The sequence below is a fragment of the Suricata suricatta genome, chromosome 10 (genome assembly GCF_006229205.1).
Source record: "Suricata suricatta isolate VVHF042 chromosome 10, meerkat_22Aug2017_6uvM2_HiC, whole genome shotgun sequence".
Lineage (NCBI taxonomy): Eukaryota > Metazoa > Chordata > Mammalia > Carnivora > Herpestidae > Suricata > Suricata suricatta.
In genome coordinates, this window is record NC_043709.1 from 22,057,893 (window position 1) to 22,077,217 (window position 19,325).

General features: G+C 39.0%; 1 protein-coding gene across 1 annotated transcript in view; it reads left to right on the top strand.

The window, feature by feature from the left end:
- Positions 1–19,325, top strand: part of LOC115305095 — a 126,618-nt gene that overhangs the window by 58,400 nt on the left and 48,893 nt on the right. Inside the window, exon 4 of the mRNA XM_029955438.1 lies at positions 790–887. Within this exon, the coding sequence (XP_029811298.1) occupies positions 790–887 (98 nt within the window). The remainder of the gene's footprint in view (positions 1–789; positions 888–19,325) is intronic.

Here is a 19,325-nt window from a genome sequence, read left to right on the forward strand (position 1 = left end):
GATAGAAACTCTTCCCATGGTTCCTCTTCTGCCATGGTTAAAAGAATCCATTTTACATCTCCAAGCCAAAATAAAACTTGAAGTCATGCTCTTCTTTGATAGTTAATGTTGAATGAATGAATGAACCCTGAGAAGCTGCCTTGTTTCCTAATCGTTAGCATCTCAGGGCTGGAAAGAAGATTAAAGAACAGGCAGTCAATCCTAAACTTTGTACAACATCTATCCTAAATTGAATACCTTCAGTGATAGGGGGCATGTCCTTTTATGCAATGGTTTGGTTCATTTTTGCATAGTAAAGATGATTAGATATTTTTATTTTTCTAATTCACTTTAAGTTTTTTTCCCAATAGACCCAAGTTTTCCTCAGTGTGACCAATACAAGATAAATTTAATTATTCTTTCCTGTGACAGTTTTTCTCCCCAGAAAGGGGAAGGAGGCCCAGAGTTGGCCCTTCCAAAGTCCCTTTTGTGTGCTTTCTGTGATCAGAGAGCTTCAGAACAGAGAACTTCCTACTTTGGATAACAGATCTACACCATTAAGTCATCTCTCAAAATAAAACAGGGCAAGTTAGTGGCTTAGAATTTTGTCACCAACTTGCTCTCTATCTGTCATATTATAGAAACTGTGTTCATATATTTATGTATATTTTCTTATTGAATCCTCATATAACAGTAATGGTAGTTACTACTATTATCCTTATTTTATGATAAAACTGAAGTTGAGAGAAATTAAATACTCTACCCAAGGTCCCTGTGACATTACATCTATCCTTTTTTTTTTTGGTACAGACTGAGCCTCCCAGGCATCCCTACATCAGTACTTTTAACTTCTTCAGTGAGCTCCCTCCCTCAGCCTAGTCATGAAACAATAACCAAAGCTGCCCCAGGTAAGATGGCCATTGTTGGTCCTGAAAATCCGACAGACCCCTAAGAGTGAAGCAAAGGATGGGAAAATGATCATCAGCAGGAAATAGAAGAAATCATTGAACCAAGGTCAATGAGGGCTGTTGTGGCCAAGATGTAGGTTATAGTGAGTGCTCTAAGAGGCCAGTAGCTTGGGATGCCATGAAGATCTGGTAATAGGCAAAAGACAGGAGTAAGACGTTGTTAAGAGTACATAAGTGCTGAAGAGATTATGAGACCCTCTGCCATATCAATTCAAAATAAAATAAAAGAAACATTAAAAATAAATGTAAAAAAATTCTCTTTTTTCTTTCTGTGCCTGAAAACACCTAAGTAGATACTTAGTAAAGGTGGCAGATACTAAATAAAGCTGTGGTACATTTATTGACTTCAGGAACCACAGAATGAGCAGCTGATGGTAGGAAAATGTTGCCAGAGAAAACAAGACAAATAAGAGTTCAGTTACCATAATTGAATGTAAGTAAGGATGTCTTGTATTTGCTGAGGTTTGGGGAATAAGAGGAACTGGATTGGCCACAGAGTCCAAAAGTAAGACTGAATTTACAGACTAGTTGAGTGTCTTCATCTATGGAGCATGGAGAGCTTAAAAAGCTTGGGAGACTTTTGGGTGTTAATCCAGATGGCTCTTAAGTTAGCCAGAGAAAGGACTTGATTTCAGTGATTTTAAGATGGCACAGACTGTAAGACACCCATTGATTTAATAGCATTTTAGAAAAGAAAGAAATATGACTATCAATGTATACAATGGATAGAATGGAGGATTTCCTCTTGGGCATGAAGATTAATGGTTCCAGTTCATCTGAATAAAATCTCAACCAAATTTAGTCTTGATGTGTCAAGTTCAGAGGTCTTACAGAGCAGAAGAGGCCCACACAAATCTGGTCTTTATTCAGAAGTGAGATTATCTCCACAGTTCCACTCAGACAACTGGAGGGCATAATCACTTCAGGCCCATTGTTTTAGGTGCTTCTGGTGACAGAACTGAGCTAATGCTTGGAAGGCCTCTGGGTTTTGACCCAGTGTAATAATGCTTTTCAAAATGCTTGTAGTTTATGGAGTGGAAATTATGGGCCTGGATTCTCCATTTCTGAAGGTTCCAGAGGGGAGAGGGAGAAGGAGAGAGTGACATGAAACAGGAGACCAGAATGAGAAAGTAAGGCTTTACCAAGAGGGCATGGCAGTTACCACCACTTCCATTTTATCTCAAACCAGAGATAATCATTCTAATCAAAATGGCAAGTATGTCCGTGGAAATACCACTCTGACACTGCCCTGTTGCTAAGGTTACTTCAGAGATAGAAAAGTTTCAAGCAGATTATTGGTATGTTGCCCTAAGGACCTTAAACTAGAAACAGAAGACTTAACCATTAGGATAATATTGTATTACATTTTAATTTCATATGGTTCAGTTTTCTTAATATCAATAATACAAATTTCAATTATTGTAAAATTAGTGTCTGAGTGGGCAGGAAACACATATCTTTGCAAGAAAGTGTTGATGTAATAATTGTTAACATAAAGGGGAGTTTCAAAGTTCTTCTGTGTAGCTAAAAGTTCCTTTCCCTTCAGTGACATAAATGCAAAGCTGGTTTCCTTCTTGTTTACTGAGAGAAATTGAAGCCCTAATTAAAATAGGGAAACTAAACTTGGACTTGTGTCATGCTTGAGACACTGGGGGTGTAGAAGGGCGATCATGGATGGGGTCAGGCTGCATTTTTACTGATTTGCTTGGTGAAGTTGAGTGCATCAGTCTACTTTTAGTGTTTTGATAAATATTCTCATCAAAAAGAGCTCAAGGTATCTGAGGCAAAGTTTACCTCAAAACTAGGCTACTGAGGTAAGACGTGAGGTCCGGGTATTACAATCATCACAAAAGAACAAGCAAGGCTTTCAGTAACAAACCAAAAACCTTCTAAAACCTTGAACTTTTTAATTAAGAGAGAAATAAAAGAGCAAAAAAGTTCCAAGGGAAGAAGAGAGAGAAAGAAGAGGGAATATATGCATGAGTTGAAAACAGTACAGATAAAGCACAGTTATTAGGTTTTCTTACTTTTAAGTTAGGAGCAAAATCTATAAAACCACAAAATCTCTCTCTTGTTCTTTTTGAAAGTGCAATCAGATGTCTGTTTTTGCTGATTAACATCACAAGCATCTTACATTTCACAAGGTCCCTAAAAGTCTTCCTTAATTCCAGGTAAGATGTGAAAGACACACAAGCTATTCTCGGCAGGGATTCAAAGAACCTGTGCACCCATTCGAAATACAATGAGCTTAGGCAGAACGCTGTGCTACAATATCAATTATCCTCACTGAATAGCATTTCTGCCCCCTTTTTGTGTGTCTTTTTAGAATAAGAATGTATGTTGCCCTTATTAAACCTACGGAATTACTTTTTCCCTGCTCCTTAGGAAATCTAGCAAATGCAGACAGTTTCAGCGACTTAACAAAAAAAATCTAATTTCCACTTGAGCAGCTCTGAGGTTAGGTCAGCAGAAAAAAAAAACTGCAGTAGCTTGTGTTGATGAATATTTTATAAGCTCTACCATCTAATAAAAGATGTATTTAAAAATGGGCAGGATGCTGGTTAAGAAAATGTCATATTATTTAATTATCATGTAGATAAAAGTTGAGTTTTGAGTGTGATGAGAGAATGAACCAGCTCAATTTCAAGTCTTTAGACTCTTTTCCTTCTGTCCGCCATAGATCTTCCATCATGGCTCCAACTGCTGACTTGTATAATCAATGAGGTAACGGGGTGAGTGCAGAGCTTGACCCATGTGGAGATTATTTAGTGGCCTCAATGGACAAGAGAAATCTTTAAGAAGCTTCTAATTAGCACACCCAGTCAATGAAATCGCAAGCCTCATTATTTGAGTCAGAGCCAGAAAAGTGCAGGCTAATATAACCCCCAAATGACATCTTGGCAGTATTTGGAGCCTCTCACCCACAGAGTTCAGAATTACACTCACCATGATCTATAATAATGATGATGATGATGATGGTGACAATACCAACAACTCTAAAAATAGCAGCAACCATTTGTTGAGCACTTACTATGTGCCAGGCATGATGTTAAAGGCTTTACATACATCCTTTCTTCCAATCCTTAAAATAAAACTCCCTGAGAAAGGTCCTACTTCATACTTATTTTATAGATTGGGAAAATGAGGTTTATGGATGTTTAGCTAGCAAAGTGATTAAGTTGACTACAAAGCCAGCAGGCTTTGCTGGAATGGATACCCACAATCCCACTCCTAATATCTTTTCAAGCAAAAACCATAGTTTTTTTTTATGTGTCTCATAGAAAAATGACAAATGCTTATGATAGAAATGCTTATAACACTGATTTTGATATTGGCTGCATACCTCTTGGGCCTTTAAGAGAAGATCTTCCTAGCCGGAAGAATAAAGGAGGTGTGGTAGAAGAAATAGCTGATTAGGAGTTAGACGTCCTGAGTTCTAGCACCAGCTCCATCCATTGTGACTCATCAAATCCCATCACCTCTGGCATTCTTGGTGGCTTATTCTTGAAAGTGATGATTGTAATATTTGCTCTCTCTCATTGCAGGGTTGTGCTGAGAAAACAATGTGATAATGTACCTGAAAGCTCTTGGAAACGTTTCAAGTGTTATGTAAATGAAAGGTGGTAATTAAAAACCTCCAGAGAAGGGCAGCCTATCTCAGTCATCAATTATCATGTTTTCTTCCTTGTGAGAAAACCTGTATTTTTTCAGCTTCTTGGGGGGTATCGAGAGCTCTGTGCAAAATTTTTGCTTGAGAATTGTGCAAAGAAAAGGATCATCCTGACAGCTCAAAACCTATTTGTGATAGGAAATAACCACACATAAATTGATGAAACCAAAGGCAGATGCATTCTCATGTGAAATTGTGAAAATTCATACCTCCATTTATTGGTTTTTATACTTAGTTATAAGAAGATGGAATATTTAACTGTCTAACACACATAAAGCCCAAATCTCTAAATAAGAGAGTGGTACAGGAACTGACTTATTATCTAGAAAAATGAAAAAAGATTTTGGGGGGAAAAAGATGAAAAATGTGAACACCAAAAAGCTTAGTGTGTTCCCAAGCTTTGGGAGCCTGGGTGTGGGGATACACCTGAGAAGTTTGAATCCATTTTTTGCACACATTATATTTTTGATGAAATTCAGCTATATTCCTAAATGAAAGCCAAAACTGAATTAGGAAGAAACGTTACTTCCAAAGTGGTGTAATGACATAGGGGAACATCTCAGGCTTTAGCTTAAGGAAGACCTGGACAATAATTCTGACTTTGCTGTTTATAAGGTGCTAATTAAGCTGAGATTCTGTTTCTATACAGCAACTGCATGTAAACCACACAGTGTCTTAGGTATTATGTTACTAGACAGACCAACAATATAACCTGAGTAATGAAGACCTAGCCAAAGTAACATCCATGTCTAAGAGCCATGGAGATTTTAAGTTCTTCTTCATCTGACTTTCTTCAGCATGGATAAATAAGGATATGTACTAATCTGAGCTTTATCACCTCATGTCTTTTTTATTTTTTTTCAAATTTTCTTGCCAAAAGTGCTCAAGGAAAGCAAACTGGGACTGATTGGGTGGTTGAAAAGTTGAGATCAGGTAAAAGCAAGACTAACCTGGATAATCAGGATTTGGCAGGGAAGGAAATCCAGACTTCACCATTTTAAATGTGTTGAAGCACACTGAATTACAGTCTGAAATTCCTGGGAAGGTTGTATCTGTCATAGATAGCATGGCACTGAAGTTAGAGTATGTGCAGGTCCTTAATCAACCACAAGGGAACTGTGTGTGCCTGGATGGTGTCAGGGAGTATAACCTTTGATTCACAGTAGTCCAAAATTTATCAAAAACTTGAGTTAAGAAATAATGTTTAGAATTGGTGGAAAGTCTAAAGTTTACAACTTATTCTTAGGTTTAAGTTAGACCATTAGAGAGCCTTAACTTGTATCAGTTGACCCCCTCATAATGTTTGCTTTAAGTGATCTAGGGATAGACCTTTACTGGGGAATGTTAAAAGGCATGGCCCAAAAAGTGCATCACTACCTTTGTGGTCGGGGTCCTGTCCTTCCTAGAGGTCTGCATTCTTTGAATTATTAAATATTATGAATATTCTATATTTATGAATAGAGAGGTTTTTCTTTTTTGAGATTTTTCTAAGAAGTATCACCATGCTATTTTTCTACACACTAAGACTAACCGTAGAACCAAATCCAGGTTTCTTTGCAAAGCCTTCATGTTCAGATTCGGGAAGTTATTTACCTAGCCTCACCTCTTTCCCCTAGTCTCTTGAAGCTCTGCTCTGGTAATACTGAATGTCCAGACAGTATTCCCTTAGCCCGCCATGTCCTTCCCACAACTGTCTACTGAATTAGTCGTTCAAATGCTAATCCTCTGAAGATGTTGACTTCCCCAAGCTGACTATAGAGCTTCTTTGCTTGCTTTAGTCCCAATTCAAGCAACACTTTTACTGTTTTATAATTGTTTTTGTTTGCTTGTTTGTTTGTTTGTTTGTTTGATTTTATTGATCAGTCTCCCCTCTAATCTGTAGGCCTCTGGAAGGCAAGGTTGGTTTCCCCTTCACATCCGTAACTCCAGTGCCTGCCACAGTGCCTGGACCATTGCTACTGCCTCTCTTCTGTCTGTTGCATGCAAGCTGCACTTTTCCTCTTTATTTTCTCTTCTGGTCTTTGTCTTAAAAATGGCTTGTTAATTTCTGTCAAGTACTGGGAAGAGTTGGAAAACCAGCTCTGACACATTCTAAACTCTTTTCTTTTCAGAAGAGGGTTCAGTCCTCTGATGGAAGTACTGGTCCAAAAACTCACCTCCTTTCTGATTTTGTGTGACATTTCCCATCATGTAGAACATGATTAGCTGTCTTCTCAAGTGCTTCTTTAGGCCAAGTCTATTAATGAGATTTTGTTTAGTCCAGTGTGAGTCAGAGCCAAGCATGTTTGCTCACAGATGCGCATTAAAGGAACAGGGTCTGACTGGTAAGTGGCAGCCCAGTCTTTAGGGCCGACGTAATTTTCCAAAGCTGATTTTCTTAGTGTTCAGCAAAGTGGAATGTAATTTTAATTTGCAAGGAGAACTTTGGCTTACACGAAACGTAACTATCAGCTTTTTCTCCACAATGATGCCAGAGAGGTCAGATTGGAATAGTTAGAGATTTAAACACATTTAATAAAAAGGAGGCCCCAAACAAATTAAAAAGTTTGTCCTGAAATTTTATGTTACAAAAGGGGGAGCAAAAACGTTCAGCAAGTGTTCTTGTGTAATGATGTCCAAATACTCATTTAGTACAAATGTAAGAGCAAAACATCACAGGAATGTGTATTTAAAGATATTACAAAGCCAATTTGAATAAAGTTTTAGCTCACCAAGCAGTCAAAGGCATCAAAGACATTTATTTACTTGCAGAAGATACTTTATATGGAGGATTCAAATTGGCAAAACATTTTAATTGGTTCATTTCTACAGTGTAACATATAAAAAGTTTATAGAGGCAACAATTCATTAGATGCTGTAGCATCAGACCAGAGCACCAACTATTTATAATTCAGCCCGCCATTCAGACATGCAGTCATATCAGAATGAGATATGAAAGTTCACCAAGTGGGCAGATTTTCATTAACCATTCATTTCCTTTTGTAAAGTTGAGGGCCACACAAATAATTCTTTCACCTCGATCTTCCTATATAAAATAATATGCATAAATAGGGGTACTATTCAGGTAGTAGATGTAATAGAAAGATGATTGACTCCAATGCAAATAAATGTATAATATAAAATCATAGATGACGTGATTCTCCATTCTCTGCTCTCTTTCTCTCCTTCCCCCAATCCTATGTTTTCTCTGAAATGTCAGGAGTAAGCCTCACAGGAACAAAAGATGACACATTGTTCTCGTTTCTAATTCTTCCCTGGGACATTTATTTGTAAGTACACAGTTGGGAGGAATAGTTTAGGGATATTTAGCCATATATACAATGAGGAGAAAGGGTCATATCTCCTCCTGGTCTATGGAGATGAGGGCTTTGCTGACAGTGCAAATGGTAACAGAACCCAGATACAGGGAGACGTTGTTTTGTGAGAGTAACCTTGGGAGCATGAACTTGTTGGTTCTTCCTACTATGTTTTTTAATAGAGAGAGGAAACAAAATAAATAGGACTAAAATATGAAAAAGTAGGCATTATTCAAAATCCACAGACATTTGTTAGAACTTAAGAGCTCTATTTTTTTTCATTTAATGAACATTAAGACTAACTGATGATAGCTATTGTTATGTCTCTTTCACCTTATAGGAACAGCAGTCTAGGGGTTGGAAGAAAGATGACTGGTGTAATTTGGTCTAGTGAGACCATTGGCTCAAGAGGATCAGAACTTTGCTTGAGGGACAGGAACAAGAGTAGGTCTCAGTGTTAAAGTTAATAGAAATCAGAGTCAGCATCTCCCTCAGATAACATGGATAACTGAAGCCCACAGACTTCATGGCATGATTTTTTTTTTCAAGTGTGATGTTATTCTGGTGAGTTTAGATGAGGAGGTTAAATGAGAACTCATTTCTCTATTGTACACCCTGCTCTGCACATGGGGTTTCTTAGAGAATTGCCTGACTCTGTCTAGCATACAGTGTCATGAAATGTGTTATGTCCAACAAATGTGCTAAGACATGATACAGTGGTACACCAAGAGAGTCCTGCTGCTTCCTTTCCTACTCTACCCCTCCTCAGGGTGAGGTGGAGCATGGACAGGACCAGCTCACTGCAAGGAGGCGCAGAAATTTGGAGGGTATTTATTGTACTTCGTAACTTATAAAGCTTATCATCATAATCACAATCAAAATAATTAGTGTTTTTTGAGCACCTACTGTGTGCTGGGTTCTGTGCTGGGAGTTTACATAAAGTATCTCATGATTATACTGAATCCTTTGTATCACCCAGAAACATCAGCATCAGAAACCTAGTTTAATAGAAAAATGAGCCTCAGAGATCTTGAGTAGTGTATCTAAGTCGGACTGTGAGTAGAGGGAAGCAGGGATTCAAACCCCTGCAAGTCTGCCATCATCCTGCTTCAGAGCATGGTAACCTTTGCAGGCAGTCCCTGGCCATATTCCCTGGCCTCTCTTGGAGGTCACCAGCATAGTTCTCTTACCTAGAGGTGGCTTCCTGCATCTCTCTGCCCTAGAGTGTTCTCTGGCTACTGAAGCATTTCAGGCTGCAAGTACTAAGGAGTTAATGCCCTTGGGAGCCACCCTCAGTTCTCAACCACTGAGATTTAGAAAGATTAATATCCTATCTCTTGCCCTCCAGCAATTCTGAGGTGTTTTCTACACAGTCTCTCAGAGAGTCCCCTATGGGACAGAGTCCCAGGTGCCCACAGAGTAATCTCTCATTAACCCACGTTTTACTGGTCTTCCTTCCTTCCTTTCCTCTCTTGCTCTCCTCATTTGCTCATGATTTTTTTCTGAGATCACCTCCCAGATACTACATCTACCCAAGATCCAAGTTAAGACAACTATATGTCCCTTGGGCAGTCTTCTACCTGCTGGTTAATGACAGAATTATGCATTATTTAGAATGGGAAATTAAGACAGATGAGAAAGACTCATTGCATATGTTTAAAGACACTGGGAACTCTGAAACCTAGCTGTCACTTTTGTGCAGAGACAGAACGGGGAGTTTTTAGAACAGCACAGACGTTTCTCCCTTTTCAGTGCAGTGGTTGTGTGGAAAAAATATATTTTCCCAAGTGTTTACATATGTCTCTAAGCTAACAGATTTCAAAATTAGTCCTTCAAGTTCACTGATAATGTGAGAGTAGCTTAGGAGTAATAAAATAAAGTTTAAACATGACCATGTACCACATAAATGCTCCCCTAAACCAACAAGACTGAATTAGAAGTGATATGAAGAAAAATGAGCTTGCTGTATCTTATTAGGGGTGTACTGCTAGATTTGCATTTTTGTTTAATACTCAAATACTGCCACATTATAGCTGACTCATGACTTCAACTTCCTTTAACAAATTAAAACGAGATTGGGTAAACAGACATCTAGAACACCAGGCAAGCATTTACGAGAGTCTGAAAATGGTACAGGTGACCAGCTAGGTCTTACCTAGGGAGCAGTGTGCCTGTGAGTATCTAATTCCTTCTGATTCTTTGGATTTGTTATATTTATTAAACAGAGTAAATTCAAGTGGTATTTCATTAGTTGGGATAAATGGGTATATTTGTTGGGAAGAAAAATTGGTTAAAAAAAAAAAGACCACAGGTATATAGAAATGACACCAGGGTCCTGCTGATAATGAAAAAAAGAAATAACTTCTTCTGAAGTTTCTAGTTTCCTTTCATTATCAGGAAGAGAATATTGCCAGCCTTCAGCATCATATTCCAAATACAACTTATCCTCTACTGATGAGATAATAGTTCATTTACAACAAAGATCATAACACTGTTTAGAATTATCCTTTCCCTCTCAATTTGCTTTCCTCTTTCAATATCCTCATATTCACAGTTAGTTACAAAGAAGATTTATGGTTTTAAGACATCATCTTATTTTCTTCCTTTTTGCTAATGAGTTGTATAAAATAAGTATGATTTTCCTAATATTCATTTTGAGTATAAAAATATACAGTTTAGCAAGGAGCATCAAAGCACTATTAATGCTACAATTTAGTGACAGAACACCTCTCAGATTTCAAGTACCTCTTGCTATATTTGTTCATTTCAAAGGATTTATTGTATTATTTCCTTGGCTGTAATGGTTGGGTCCTAGCGTAATAGGCTTATTTTGATATTTTCTCCACAGTTTAAGTTATTTCAATAACGACTAACTCTACCTTTGAATGATGCTCAGCAAACAGGAAAACAGTGGGTGTCCATTTTGCCTTTTCCTTCTCAGCACCTTCAAGGGATCATGTCATCATTGGCAAGTGTGAGCCACATCTGAATATTGGCTTGGAGGAGAGTCCTTCCTCCCTCTGTTTGATGAAGACTGTGGCTCCTAGGCTATTGACTCTAGTTAAAAATTTTTTTTTCCAATAACTCATACCACAAGAGCCTGAGCTTCTAAGCTGTAAATATAAGTAATGACACAGGTCAGAAACTAGTTGTGGACAAATTAGCTTACCCCTGTGGCAAGGACAGTTAAGCAGAATCCAATGCATGGAGTACTATGGTTCCAACTACTGGTTAAGTCAGAATTTGGACTGCAAATCTTTTGGGATTTTACTAGTATTTGATAACAACCATAGGCAGAGAGACAATCAACTCTATTCAGCCATTTGTAACCGAAAAATAAATGTAGTGTGTCCATGCTGGAATGTGTTTTCTGAGCTTACATGAGGACTGGGACAGAGAGATGTTAAACTGAAGCATTAAAGGTGGTTTTTCCTACCGTCTGGCTATATGGACATCATGCTAATACCCTAGGGAGTTTCGATGGTAGATGTGAGCAGTGGATGTTTATCTCAAGAAGGTCAACTGTAAATATCTCAGTCCCTGTTGCAGTTGGCAGACTTCTAAGGAATATTTATATCTTTATGCACCTAAAATTTAGAGAAGTCACAATTCTACAGGCAAAAAATTAGGTATTTAAAGATCCCAAAAGTGGATTGTGTATCTGTGGAATTTCTTTTTAATGTAAGTATAATGTTAAGGCAATATGAAAAACAATTTAACAAAGAAAGAATTTGAATACTTAGTGATACATGTTCTTTATCTATATTCAATTTATGTTTTTAACTTAGTCATTAGTTGGAAGCAATAGTGTTCTCAGAATCGATGGTAATAACTTTGTCTGGCCTGGTGGCTCAGAGACATTCTTCAGGGGAACTGAGCATCATTGGGCTGTAGGAGGAAAGCTTTGTCCAAAGAATTCGCTCTTTGTGGTCAGTGGAAAGAGCCTCCTGACTGTCTCGCTCCTATCCTTGACTCCTCTATCTATTTTCAAAAGAGGAGCCTGAGTGATCCATCTACTAAGGTGAGATCTGTTACTCTGCTACTCAAAACCTCCAATGGCAGTTTATTTCATTTGGAGTGAAGGCCAGTAGGTATGTGACCTGCCTTCCAAGTTACTGCAGGGACAAGTTTACCAAATGTTTTGTGGATACATATCACATGGTCTCTAGCTTTGCAAACTGAGTTGTTTTTTTCTCTTCTATCCAAAACCTATCTGTAAATCAGTAACATACATTTTAAGATTTTGATGATAGCATTCAATTTCTATCTTTTATTAGTTAATTTGATACTAGTTGCTAGACAAGATCAATTTGAAATCCCTATGGCTTAAAAAAGTACAAGTTTACCTCTTGCTGCCACAGTCTTTTGGGTCTGTTCCTGGTTGAGTAGCCTTCCACATGGCCAATCAGGAACCCAGTCTTCTTTACTCTTTGGGCTCCTCTTTCTTCCAGGTTCTTGAAGACTCTCCATTTAGCCAGAGTGTGAGAAAAGAGGTAGGATGGAATTACAAGATTTTCTGCCCATATTCCACAGGCCAAAACACTGTCACTTGGTTACACTTAACTACAAAGGACACTGAGAAATGCAGTGTGTATCTAGAAAGAGGAGGAAACGGGTGGTCAATTAGCTAGTAGGCTCTGCCATATCTATCTGCCATTCTTATGCTTAGTTAGTAGACCATGTGGCCTATTACATTATTTCTCATTTCCCAGTTGTTTAGGTATTTCCCCTAAATAGCCATCATGGTTGGATGTTGTGATATATTCTTGGCAGCAAAAGGGAAGGAACAAGTCTCCTGAGTCAGATACTCCTGAGTTTATATCATAATTGGGGGGGGGGCATTTAACTAGCTGTATGCCTTTGGGTAAATTACTTAGCCTCTCTGATCATTAGCTTCTTCATCTGTCCAAACAGGTGTAAAACTCCTATATCATGTGATGACTGAATAATAAATATATCAGGGAGCAGAATAGCAGATGTTAGGAGCACAGATCCTGATGCCTGCCTGTTTGTGTTTGAATCCTACCTGTATCCCTTAGTTGCTAGATGATCTGGGTAAGCTTCAGTTTCCTCACCTGCAAAATATAAATCATGACACTATCTACCCCCCAGAAGTTGAGGAATTAAATGGGCATATATATGTAAGACACTTAGAATGGTGGCCTCAAACATACAGTAAGTAGTATGTGATTGTTAGGTCTAATATGAGTATCTGGTGCTTCTTATAGGCTTTTGATAAGTGTTATTCTCTGCAGGTTGTTGCTTGATATAGCTTTTTCTTTTCAGCATCTATCAAAGACTGAAAAACCCCCAAAGATCCCCCAAAAGGGCTCTTGAAGGGTAGGATTTGAGACATATTAGTGGGATGTCAAGGAGGTTTGTGTAGAGAGCCCTGCCAAGTGACCACCTGCTCTGATTATTGCAATGTTGGTACTGGGCCCTGAGGAAATTGCTTAAGAGAGACTATTTACCCAGGACTCTTTGGAGTGATTTAAAAAAAATATGTGATATGGGGTTAAATATCACAGAACTCATTATCAATTTTGGTGCACAATGGAGAGGAGAGGTTATTCAGGGTATCAGGCTCATCTAAGTAGAATATTACAGTCTGAAAAATTGTTTAAAGAGAAATGTAATTGGAATAATGGGACAACATAATGGGAAATCAATGCTATTAATGTAACTGCTAATTACTGCATTAGAACATTTATCCAAATCCCTTCTCCTTAAAACTAAAACATGAAATTAAGTCACCACAGTAGACAATTTGTGTAGTGGGACTCAGGGATCTTGGATTACTCCGGAAAATCTGCCCAGAACAATTTGTCATTGTACCGAACATCAGGCTGGATCTTCTCAGTTTCAAGGAGAGAATGTGCTTGGGAGGACTCATATATTCACTTCGTTCATATTGGTCATTTTAGGTCTCCTGGGTTCTGAGCATTAAGCGTGCTCTAATGTTGTTTGAAATGGACTTTTTGTTTCCTGCCCTTAGGAGTTTTAGTTTACTGAATGTGGGGCTTTTTGATAATGTCACAAAAGCTAGGATGCTGAATGGTCTGAGTACCCTCTAAGAAGGTGGAATGAGGTAGAATGAAGAGCTTTGTTGGACGAATTTGGGATTGTTTGGGGGATAGACTGCACAGTGCAGCCTGCCTGGCAGAGGGAGTGGTGGTCCCACAACAAATCGAAGGGAATGTGACCACCCATGTTCCTGGAGGTGAGGGCTGCAGACCAGCTGTCTTGGGTTGAGGTGTCAAGGTACAATAAGACACTGTCTCTTTGATGTTAGCGTGGCTTCAGGTTGGAGACCAGAGAGCTTCCCATTTAGGGGAATGGGAGCAGTCCAGAAGTCAGGTATACAGCTAGACACCAGGAGTAGGAGGCTCAGACCTTTCAAATAAAAGTGGGGGATGGGATGGAGTTCGCTTTCTTATGAATTGTGGGGGAAAATATCTAACATACAATTTGCCATTTTAACCACTTTAAGTACATAATTCAGTGTGATTAATCACATTTACAATGTTATGCAACCATCACCACTATTTCCAAAATGTTTCCATTGCCCCAAACAGAAACTTTAACTCTCCATTCTCTCCTCCTTTAGCCCTTGATAACCTCTAATCTGCTTTCTGTCTCTCTGAGTTTGCCTATTTTAGATATTTCATATAGGTGGAATCATACAACATTTACCTTTTTGTGTCTGGGTTATTTCACACAGCATAGTGTTTTCAAGGTTTATCCATGTTATAACATGTATCAAAATTCCTTTTTTTAAAACTTAGTTTTTGAGAGCAAGAGAGCAAGAGAGCACAAGTAAGGGAAGGGCAGAGAAAGAGAGGGGGAAACATCAGAATCTGAAGCAGGCTCCACGTTCCAAGCTGTCAACATAGAGCCTGACATGGGGCCTGAACCCACAAACCGTGAGATCATGACCTGAGCCAAAGTCAGATGCCTTAACCAACTGAACCACCCAGGCACCTCAAAATTTCTTTGCTTTTTAAGGCTAAATAATATTCCATTGTACATTTTATTTTTTAAAATTTAAATATTTGCAGCAGATATCTTATTTAAATTGATACAGAATCATTTAACATTTGTAGATCAGAGATTAGTAGATGCTTTATTTTAGTAAATTATCAAGGAAAAGAAAAAGGAAACTCGTCAGAAGTGTTCTCCATTAGCCTGTCTTGCCACAGCAGGGAAATCTGGGAACTCACAGACTCCGTACAGCTGAGGTTGGGGGAACAGTGAATTTTTCTCTGGCTGGGCAGTGGGAACTTCAGCTGGTTAGACTATGCTTTCCTTTTCTGAGCAAACATTTATACAGGAAAAGAGGATGGTTTCTAGCATTGAATAATTCAAACCCACTTCTGAAAACGGTGTGAACAGTGTGAGTGGGGAGAACCAAGTCCCTGGCAGGCAGGATGGACAAGGCTCCAGGTTAACGAGGCCCTTAGTTGGCTGCGTGTGGTGTGAGCCTTAGATATTCGAGTTATTTCTACCTTTTGACTGTTGTGAATAATGCTCAAGAACATCAGCATACAAGTGTCTGAGTCCCTGCTTTTAATTCTTTTGGGTGTATACCTAGGAGTACAATTGCTGGGTCCTATGGTAATTCTATATTTAGCTTTTTGAAGGAAGAGCCAAACTTTTTTCTGGATTTGTTCTTGAGATCTGTGAAGCTCGTGACAGGTGTGCAGAGGTGGGGTGGGGTCTGACACTAGGAAATGGAGTGGAGGGAAAGAAGATGGGCCACAGGAACACAGCAGAAGTCCCAGTCAGTGGCTCAGCCATGAACAGAGTTGGTCCTGTTAATATGTCCTCAAGTGAGGTCTGTGTACCGGGGTGGCTTTACCTGGGTGCTGGTAAGAACTGCAGCATCTTGGGGCCGACCACTGAAGCACCTGCTTGTGCCTTTCTGACTTCCTTGTGCATGGACACATTGCCCGGGCATCTTGTGTGTGTATTCTGAGTGGAGTGGTCAGAGAATCTGCATTTCCCGCACAGCTCCACTTGATACTGGGCTTCCTGGTTCCTAGACTACACCTTGAGGAAGGGAGTGTCAATACTGTCTGCACAGTGGAATCTCCTGGTAAGCTTTTCACATCCCAGTGCCTAGGCGCCACCACAGAGGTTCCGATTTAACTGGTCTGGGGTACCTGGCTTTCAGTATTTTAATAAAGTTGCCATGAGATTATACCATGCAGTCGGGGTTGAAAATTTATACTCTGGGTTTGGACACTGTCTTATCTCTTGCAAGTGTGGCTTCCTGCCCTCCTTCCTATTTTCTTTCCAACTCTTCCACTTAAAACTGAGTCAACTTCTCAATGGATTGATATCTCATCGATCATTTACACTGCCTGCAGATTAATCTTTCTAAACCAGTGGCGACAGACTGCTTTCTTGCAAAAATTTTCAGGGGTTCCCTCTTGCCCTCCATGAATCAAAAATACCTTGTACTTATCTTTTAAGGCCATCCTTGGGGTAGCTTCAATCTTTCCTGCCCATATCTCCCTCTTGACTGTGCCCTATATACTAATTTCCCTGAATATACAGCACGTGTTCCTATCTCTATGATTTTGCTTGGGTTAACTCTCCATCTTTTGAATCTTGTCTATATATGTGTCATTCAAAGGCCACTCTATTTTTACTTCTATGAAAATTTTCCCTAATCTTTGCAACTGATGGGAATCCTTTTTCCTCTAGCATTTTAATTTGTTTTCTTACAACATTTACTTTTTCCCCTTATATTTCTGGAATTTGAATTCTTCTCTTACCCTCCTTCCTGGATTATAAACTCTTTGGGAGCCAGAGCCTCTTTTTGTTCATGTTTATATCACCTTCTGGGCCTACCACAGTGCCTTGCACATAGTAGGCATCCCCAAAGATTGGTTAAATTGTATTGAATTGACTAATTCATCTCCATGTTATTAATTCTTGTTGATCTCCCTGCCATATACTGATATTTTAACATCACTGCCTGACATTTAGTAAATCTTTGGGGATTTTATTTTTAAAAAAATGCTTTTCCAAAAGCTCCAAATGTTCTTTATAAATACTCGGTATAGCTTCCTTGGTGTCTTCCAAAGTTTGCAATGTTTTAATTGCTCACTCTTTGTACTAGTTCGCATTTTGGCTTCCTTGTGTCTTCAGACTGTGTGGGATCTAGTAGGAGGTCAGAGGGTACATTCATTTCACTTCCAAAGACTCACTATATTCCTAAGGTTTTTTGAGGCACCCTGGTAATGAGCCACGATTCTGGAAAGCCCATTCAGCTGACTTTTCCTCATGTTCATTTGGGAACTTCTGGGGTACTTAAGTGGGTGATGGGACTTGGAAGGTAATGACGTTTCCTGCAATTAAATCATGTCCATAACACGTCGCTTGCAATCCTGTAGGAACAATTATAAGGAATCCCCTTTCATTTGGCACAATGAGATATGAATATTTTCTAATGGGCTAATTAGTGCAGTTATCATTTTTTAGCCAAAAATGTCAATGTGTAGGATTTAATCAGTCTGCCCTAGGATTACAAGATAACTTCTTAGCTTAGTCAGTCTGTCAGCATTTTCAGGATTTGGAACGATGCCAGGAACTATCACCTACACACTTGCAGAAACTTTTAAGAATTCTAGAAAAATTACTATGAGGAGCAGGTAAAGTTTCCAGAAATAAAATCTAAATTATACGGGTAGAGGCATTATGTCCAAAGGAATATTTAGTTAGTGGAAAGTGTTAAAAACAGGCCTTGACATCCCATTGTTCTTATTTGTACATTGCAGGACTTAGGTGGTTTAGAAGTTGCAGTCTCTGATTTAACTCCTTTGGTTTCTGGCAGTGGAACTTGATTCTACCTAGCTAGGCTACATGGGAATTGACTAGTAGGATATTGGGTAATGCTCAGAATGAAGGAGACTTTGAATAGCTCAGCCATGCTACTTGGGGGGATGAGGGAAGTTTCTGGGATGTAGGTAGTAGGCTCTATTAGGGAGCAGGCTCCTCAGGATTCTGCTGGTGGAATGAATGTCTTGCAAATAGTTGAAAATCCTATGATCTTCCAGGGAAAGAGAGTTGGGTTCACTTGTCTTGGGTCATAGAATGGGTTCAGTAATATCCCTTCAAAGTTCATGTCCATCTAGAACCCCAGGATGTGTGACCTTATTTGGAAGAAAGGTCTTTGCAGATGTAACTTAAGTAGGGTAGAGATGAGGCCATACTGGATTGAGGTGAGCTCTGCATCTAATGAGAGTATTCTTACATGAGGCAGAAAAGGAGGAGACACAGACACACAGAGAAGGAGGTAACGTGCCACGAAGGCAGATATTGCAGTGATGTGTTTGCAACCTCAGGAACACCAAGGATGGCCAGCAACCAATGTAAGTTGGAAGGGAGGCATGGAATAGTTTCTCTTTCAGAGTCTGCAGAAAGAACCAAACCTGCTGACAGCTTGATTTCAGACTTAGGTTTGCCTAAACTATAAAAGAATAAGGTTTTCTTTCTTTTAGCCATCAAGTTTGCGGTAATTTGTTTCAGTACCTTTAGGAAACCAGCACAGGTCATGTGTCCTGTGGTAGGCACCTTGACTGACAACCTCCCTGTAACTGAATGCAGTGGGCTAGAGGGACTTCCCAAAAGGAGATCAGTGGCTGTCCTTGAGGAAAAGAGCATGGATAAGTGGACAGAAACCATAAAAATATCTATTATGTACAATAAACCTCAATTTCTATTTTACCTGGGGAGGCTGGGGAACAAGGATGGAAAATACACTGTCTAGCACCTGACTCAAGTAAAATATGAAGCTCACCCTCAGGTTTTTCCAAGGATGAATGACAAAAGATAAAGGCAATACGTAGGACAAAGGCTTGTTTATATGATGAGGGTATAATGTGATGTGGGTCTGGAAGATAATCTCTGAAATAAATGAAAGTTTACTACCGTATCAATTAAAAGGAACTCACAATAATGATCTCAACTCATTCCTCGACTGTGACACTGTGATACATGTGAGTTGGGCATTCTCAACAGAATAAATTCTAGCATGTGTGCAGAGAAATCATAATAGGCTACATGGAAATTGTTGATCTTGTTTGAGTGATTCTGTATTTCATTCCCTTTATGTTATTAGGTATTTGGTGGCCAGAGAGACATCTTTGTGTTTATTTCCTTTGTAGCTCTAACAACAAAAACCACAACAATTAATATTTATTGAGGGCTTCCTCTGAGTCAAGAACTATATGTGTTACACATGCATCAACAGTGTTCATATTAGTGGCTCTGACTTTTGGGTGTGGAAACAGGTTTAGGGAAGTTATGTACTTGCTTAGGGTCCTATAACTTGTGAGTGGTGGTACCAGGATTCAAACCTGAGTCTTGATCGCAGAGCCTAAATTCTTGAGTAATTGTGTAGCT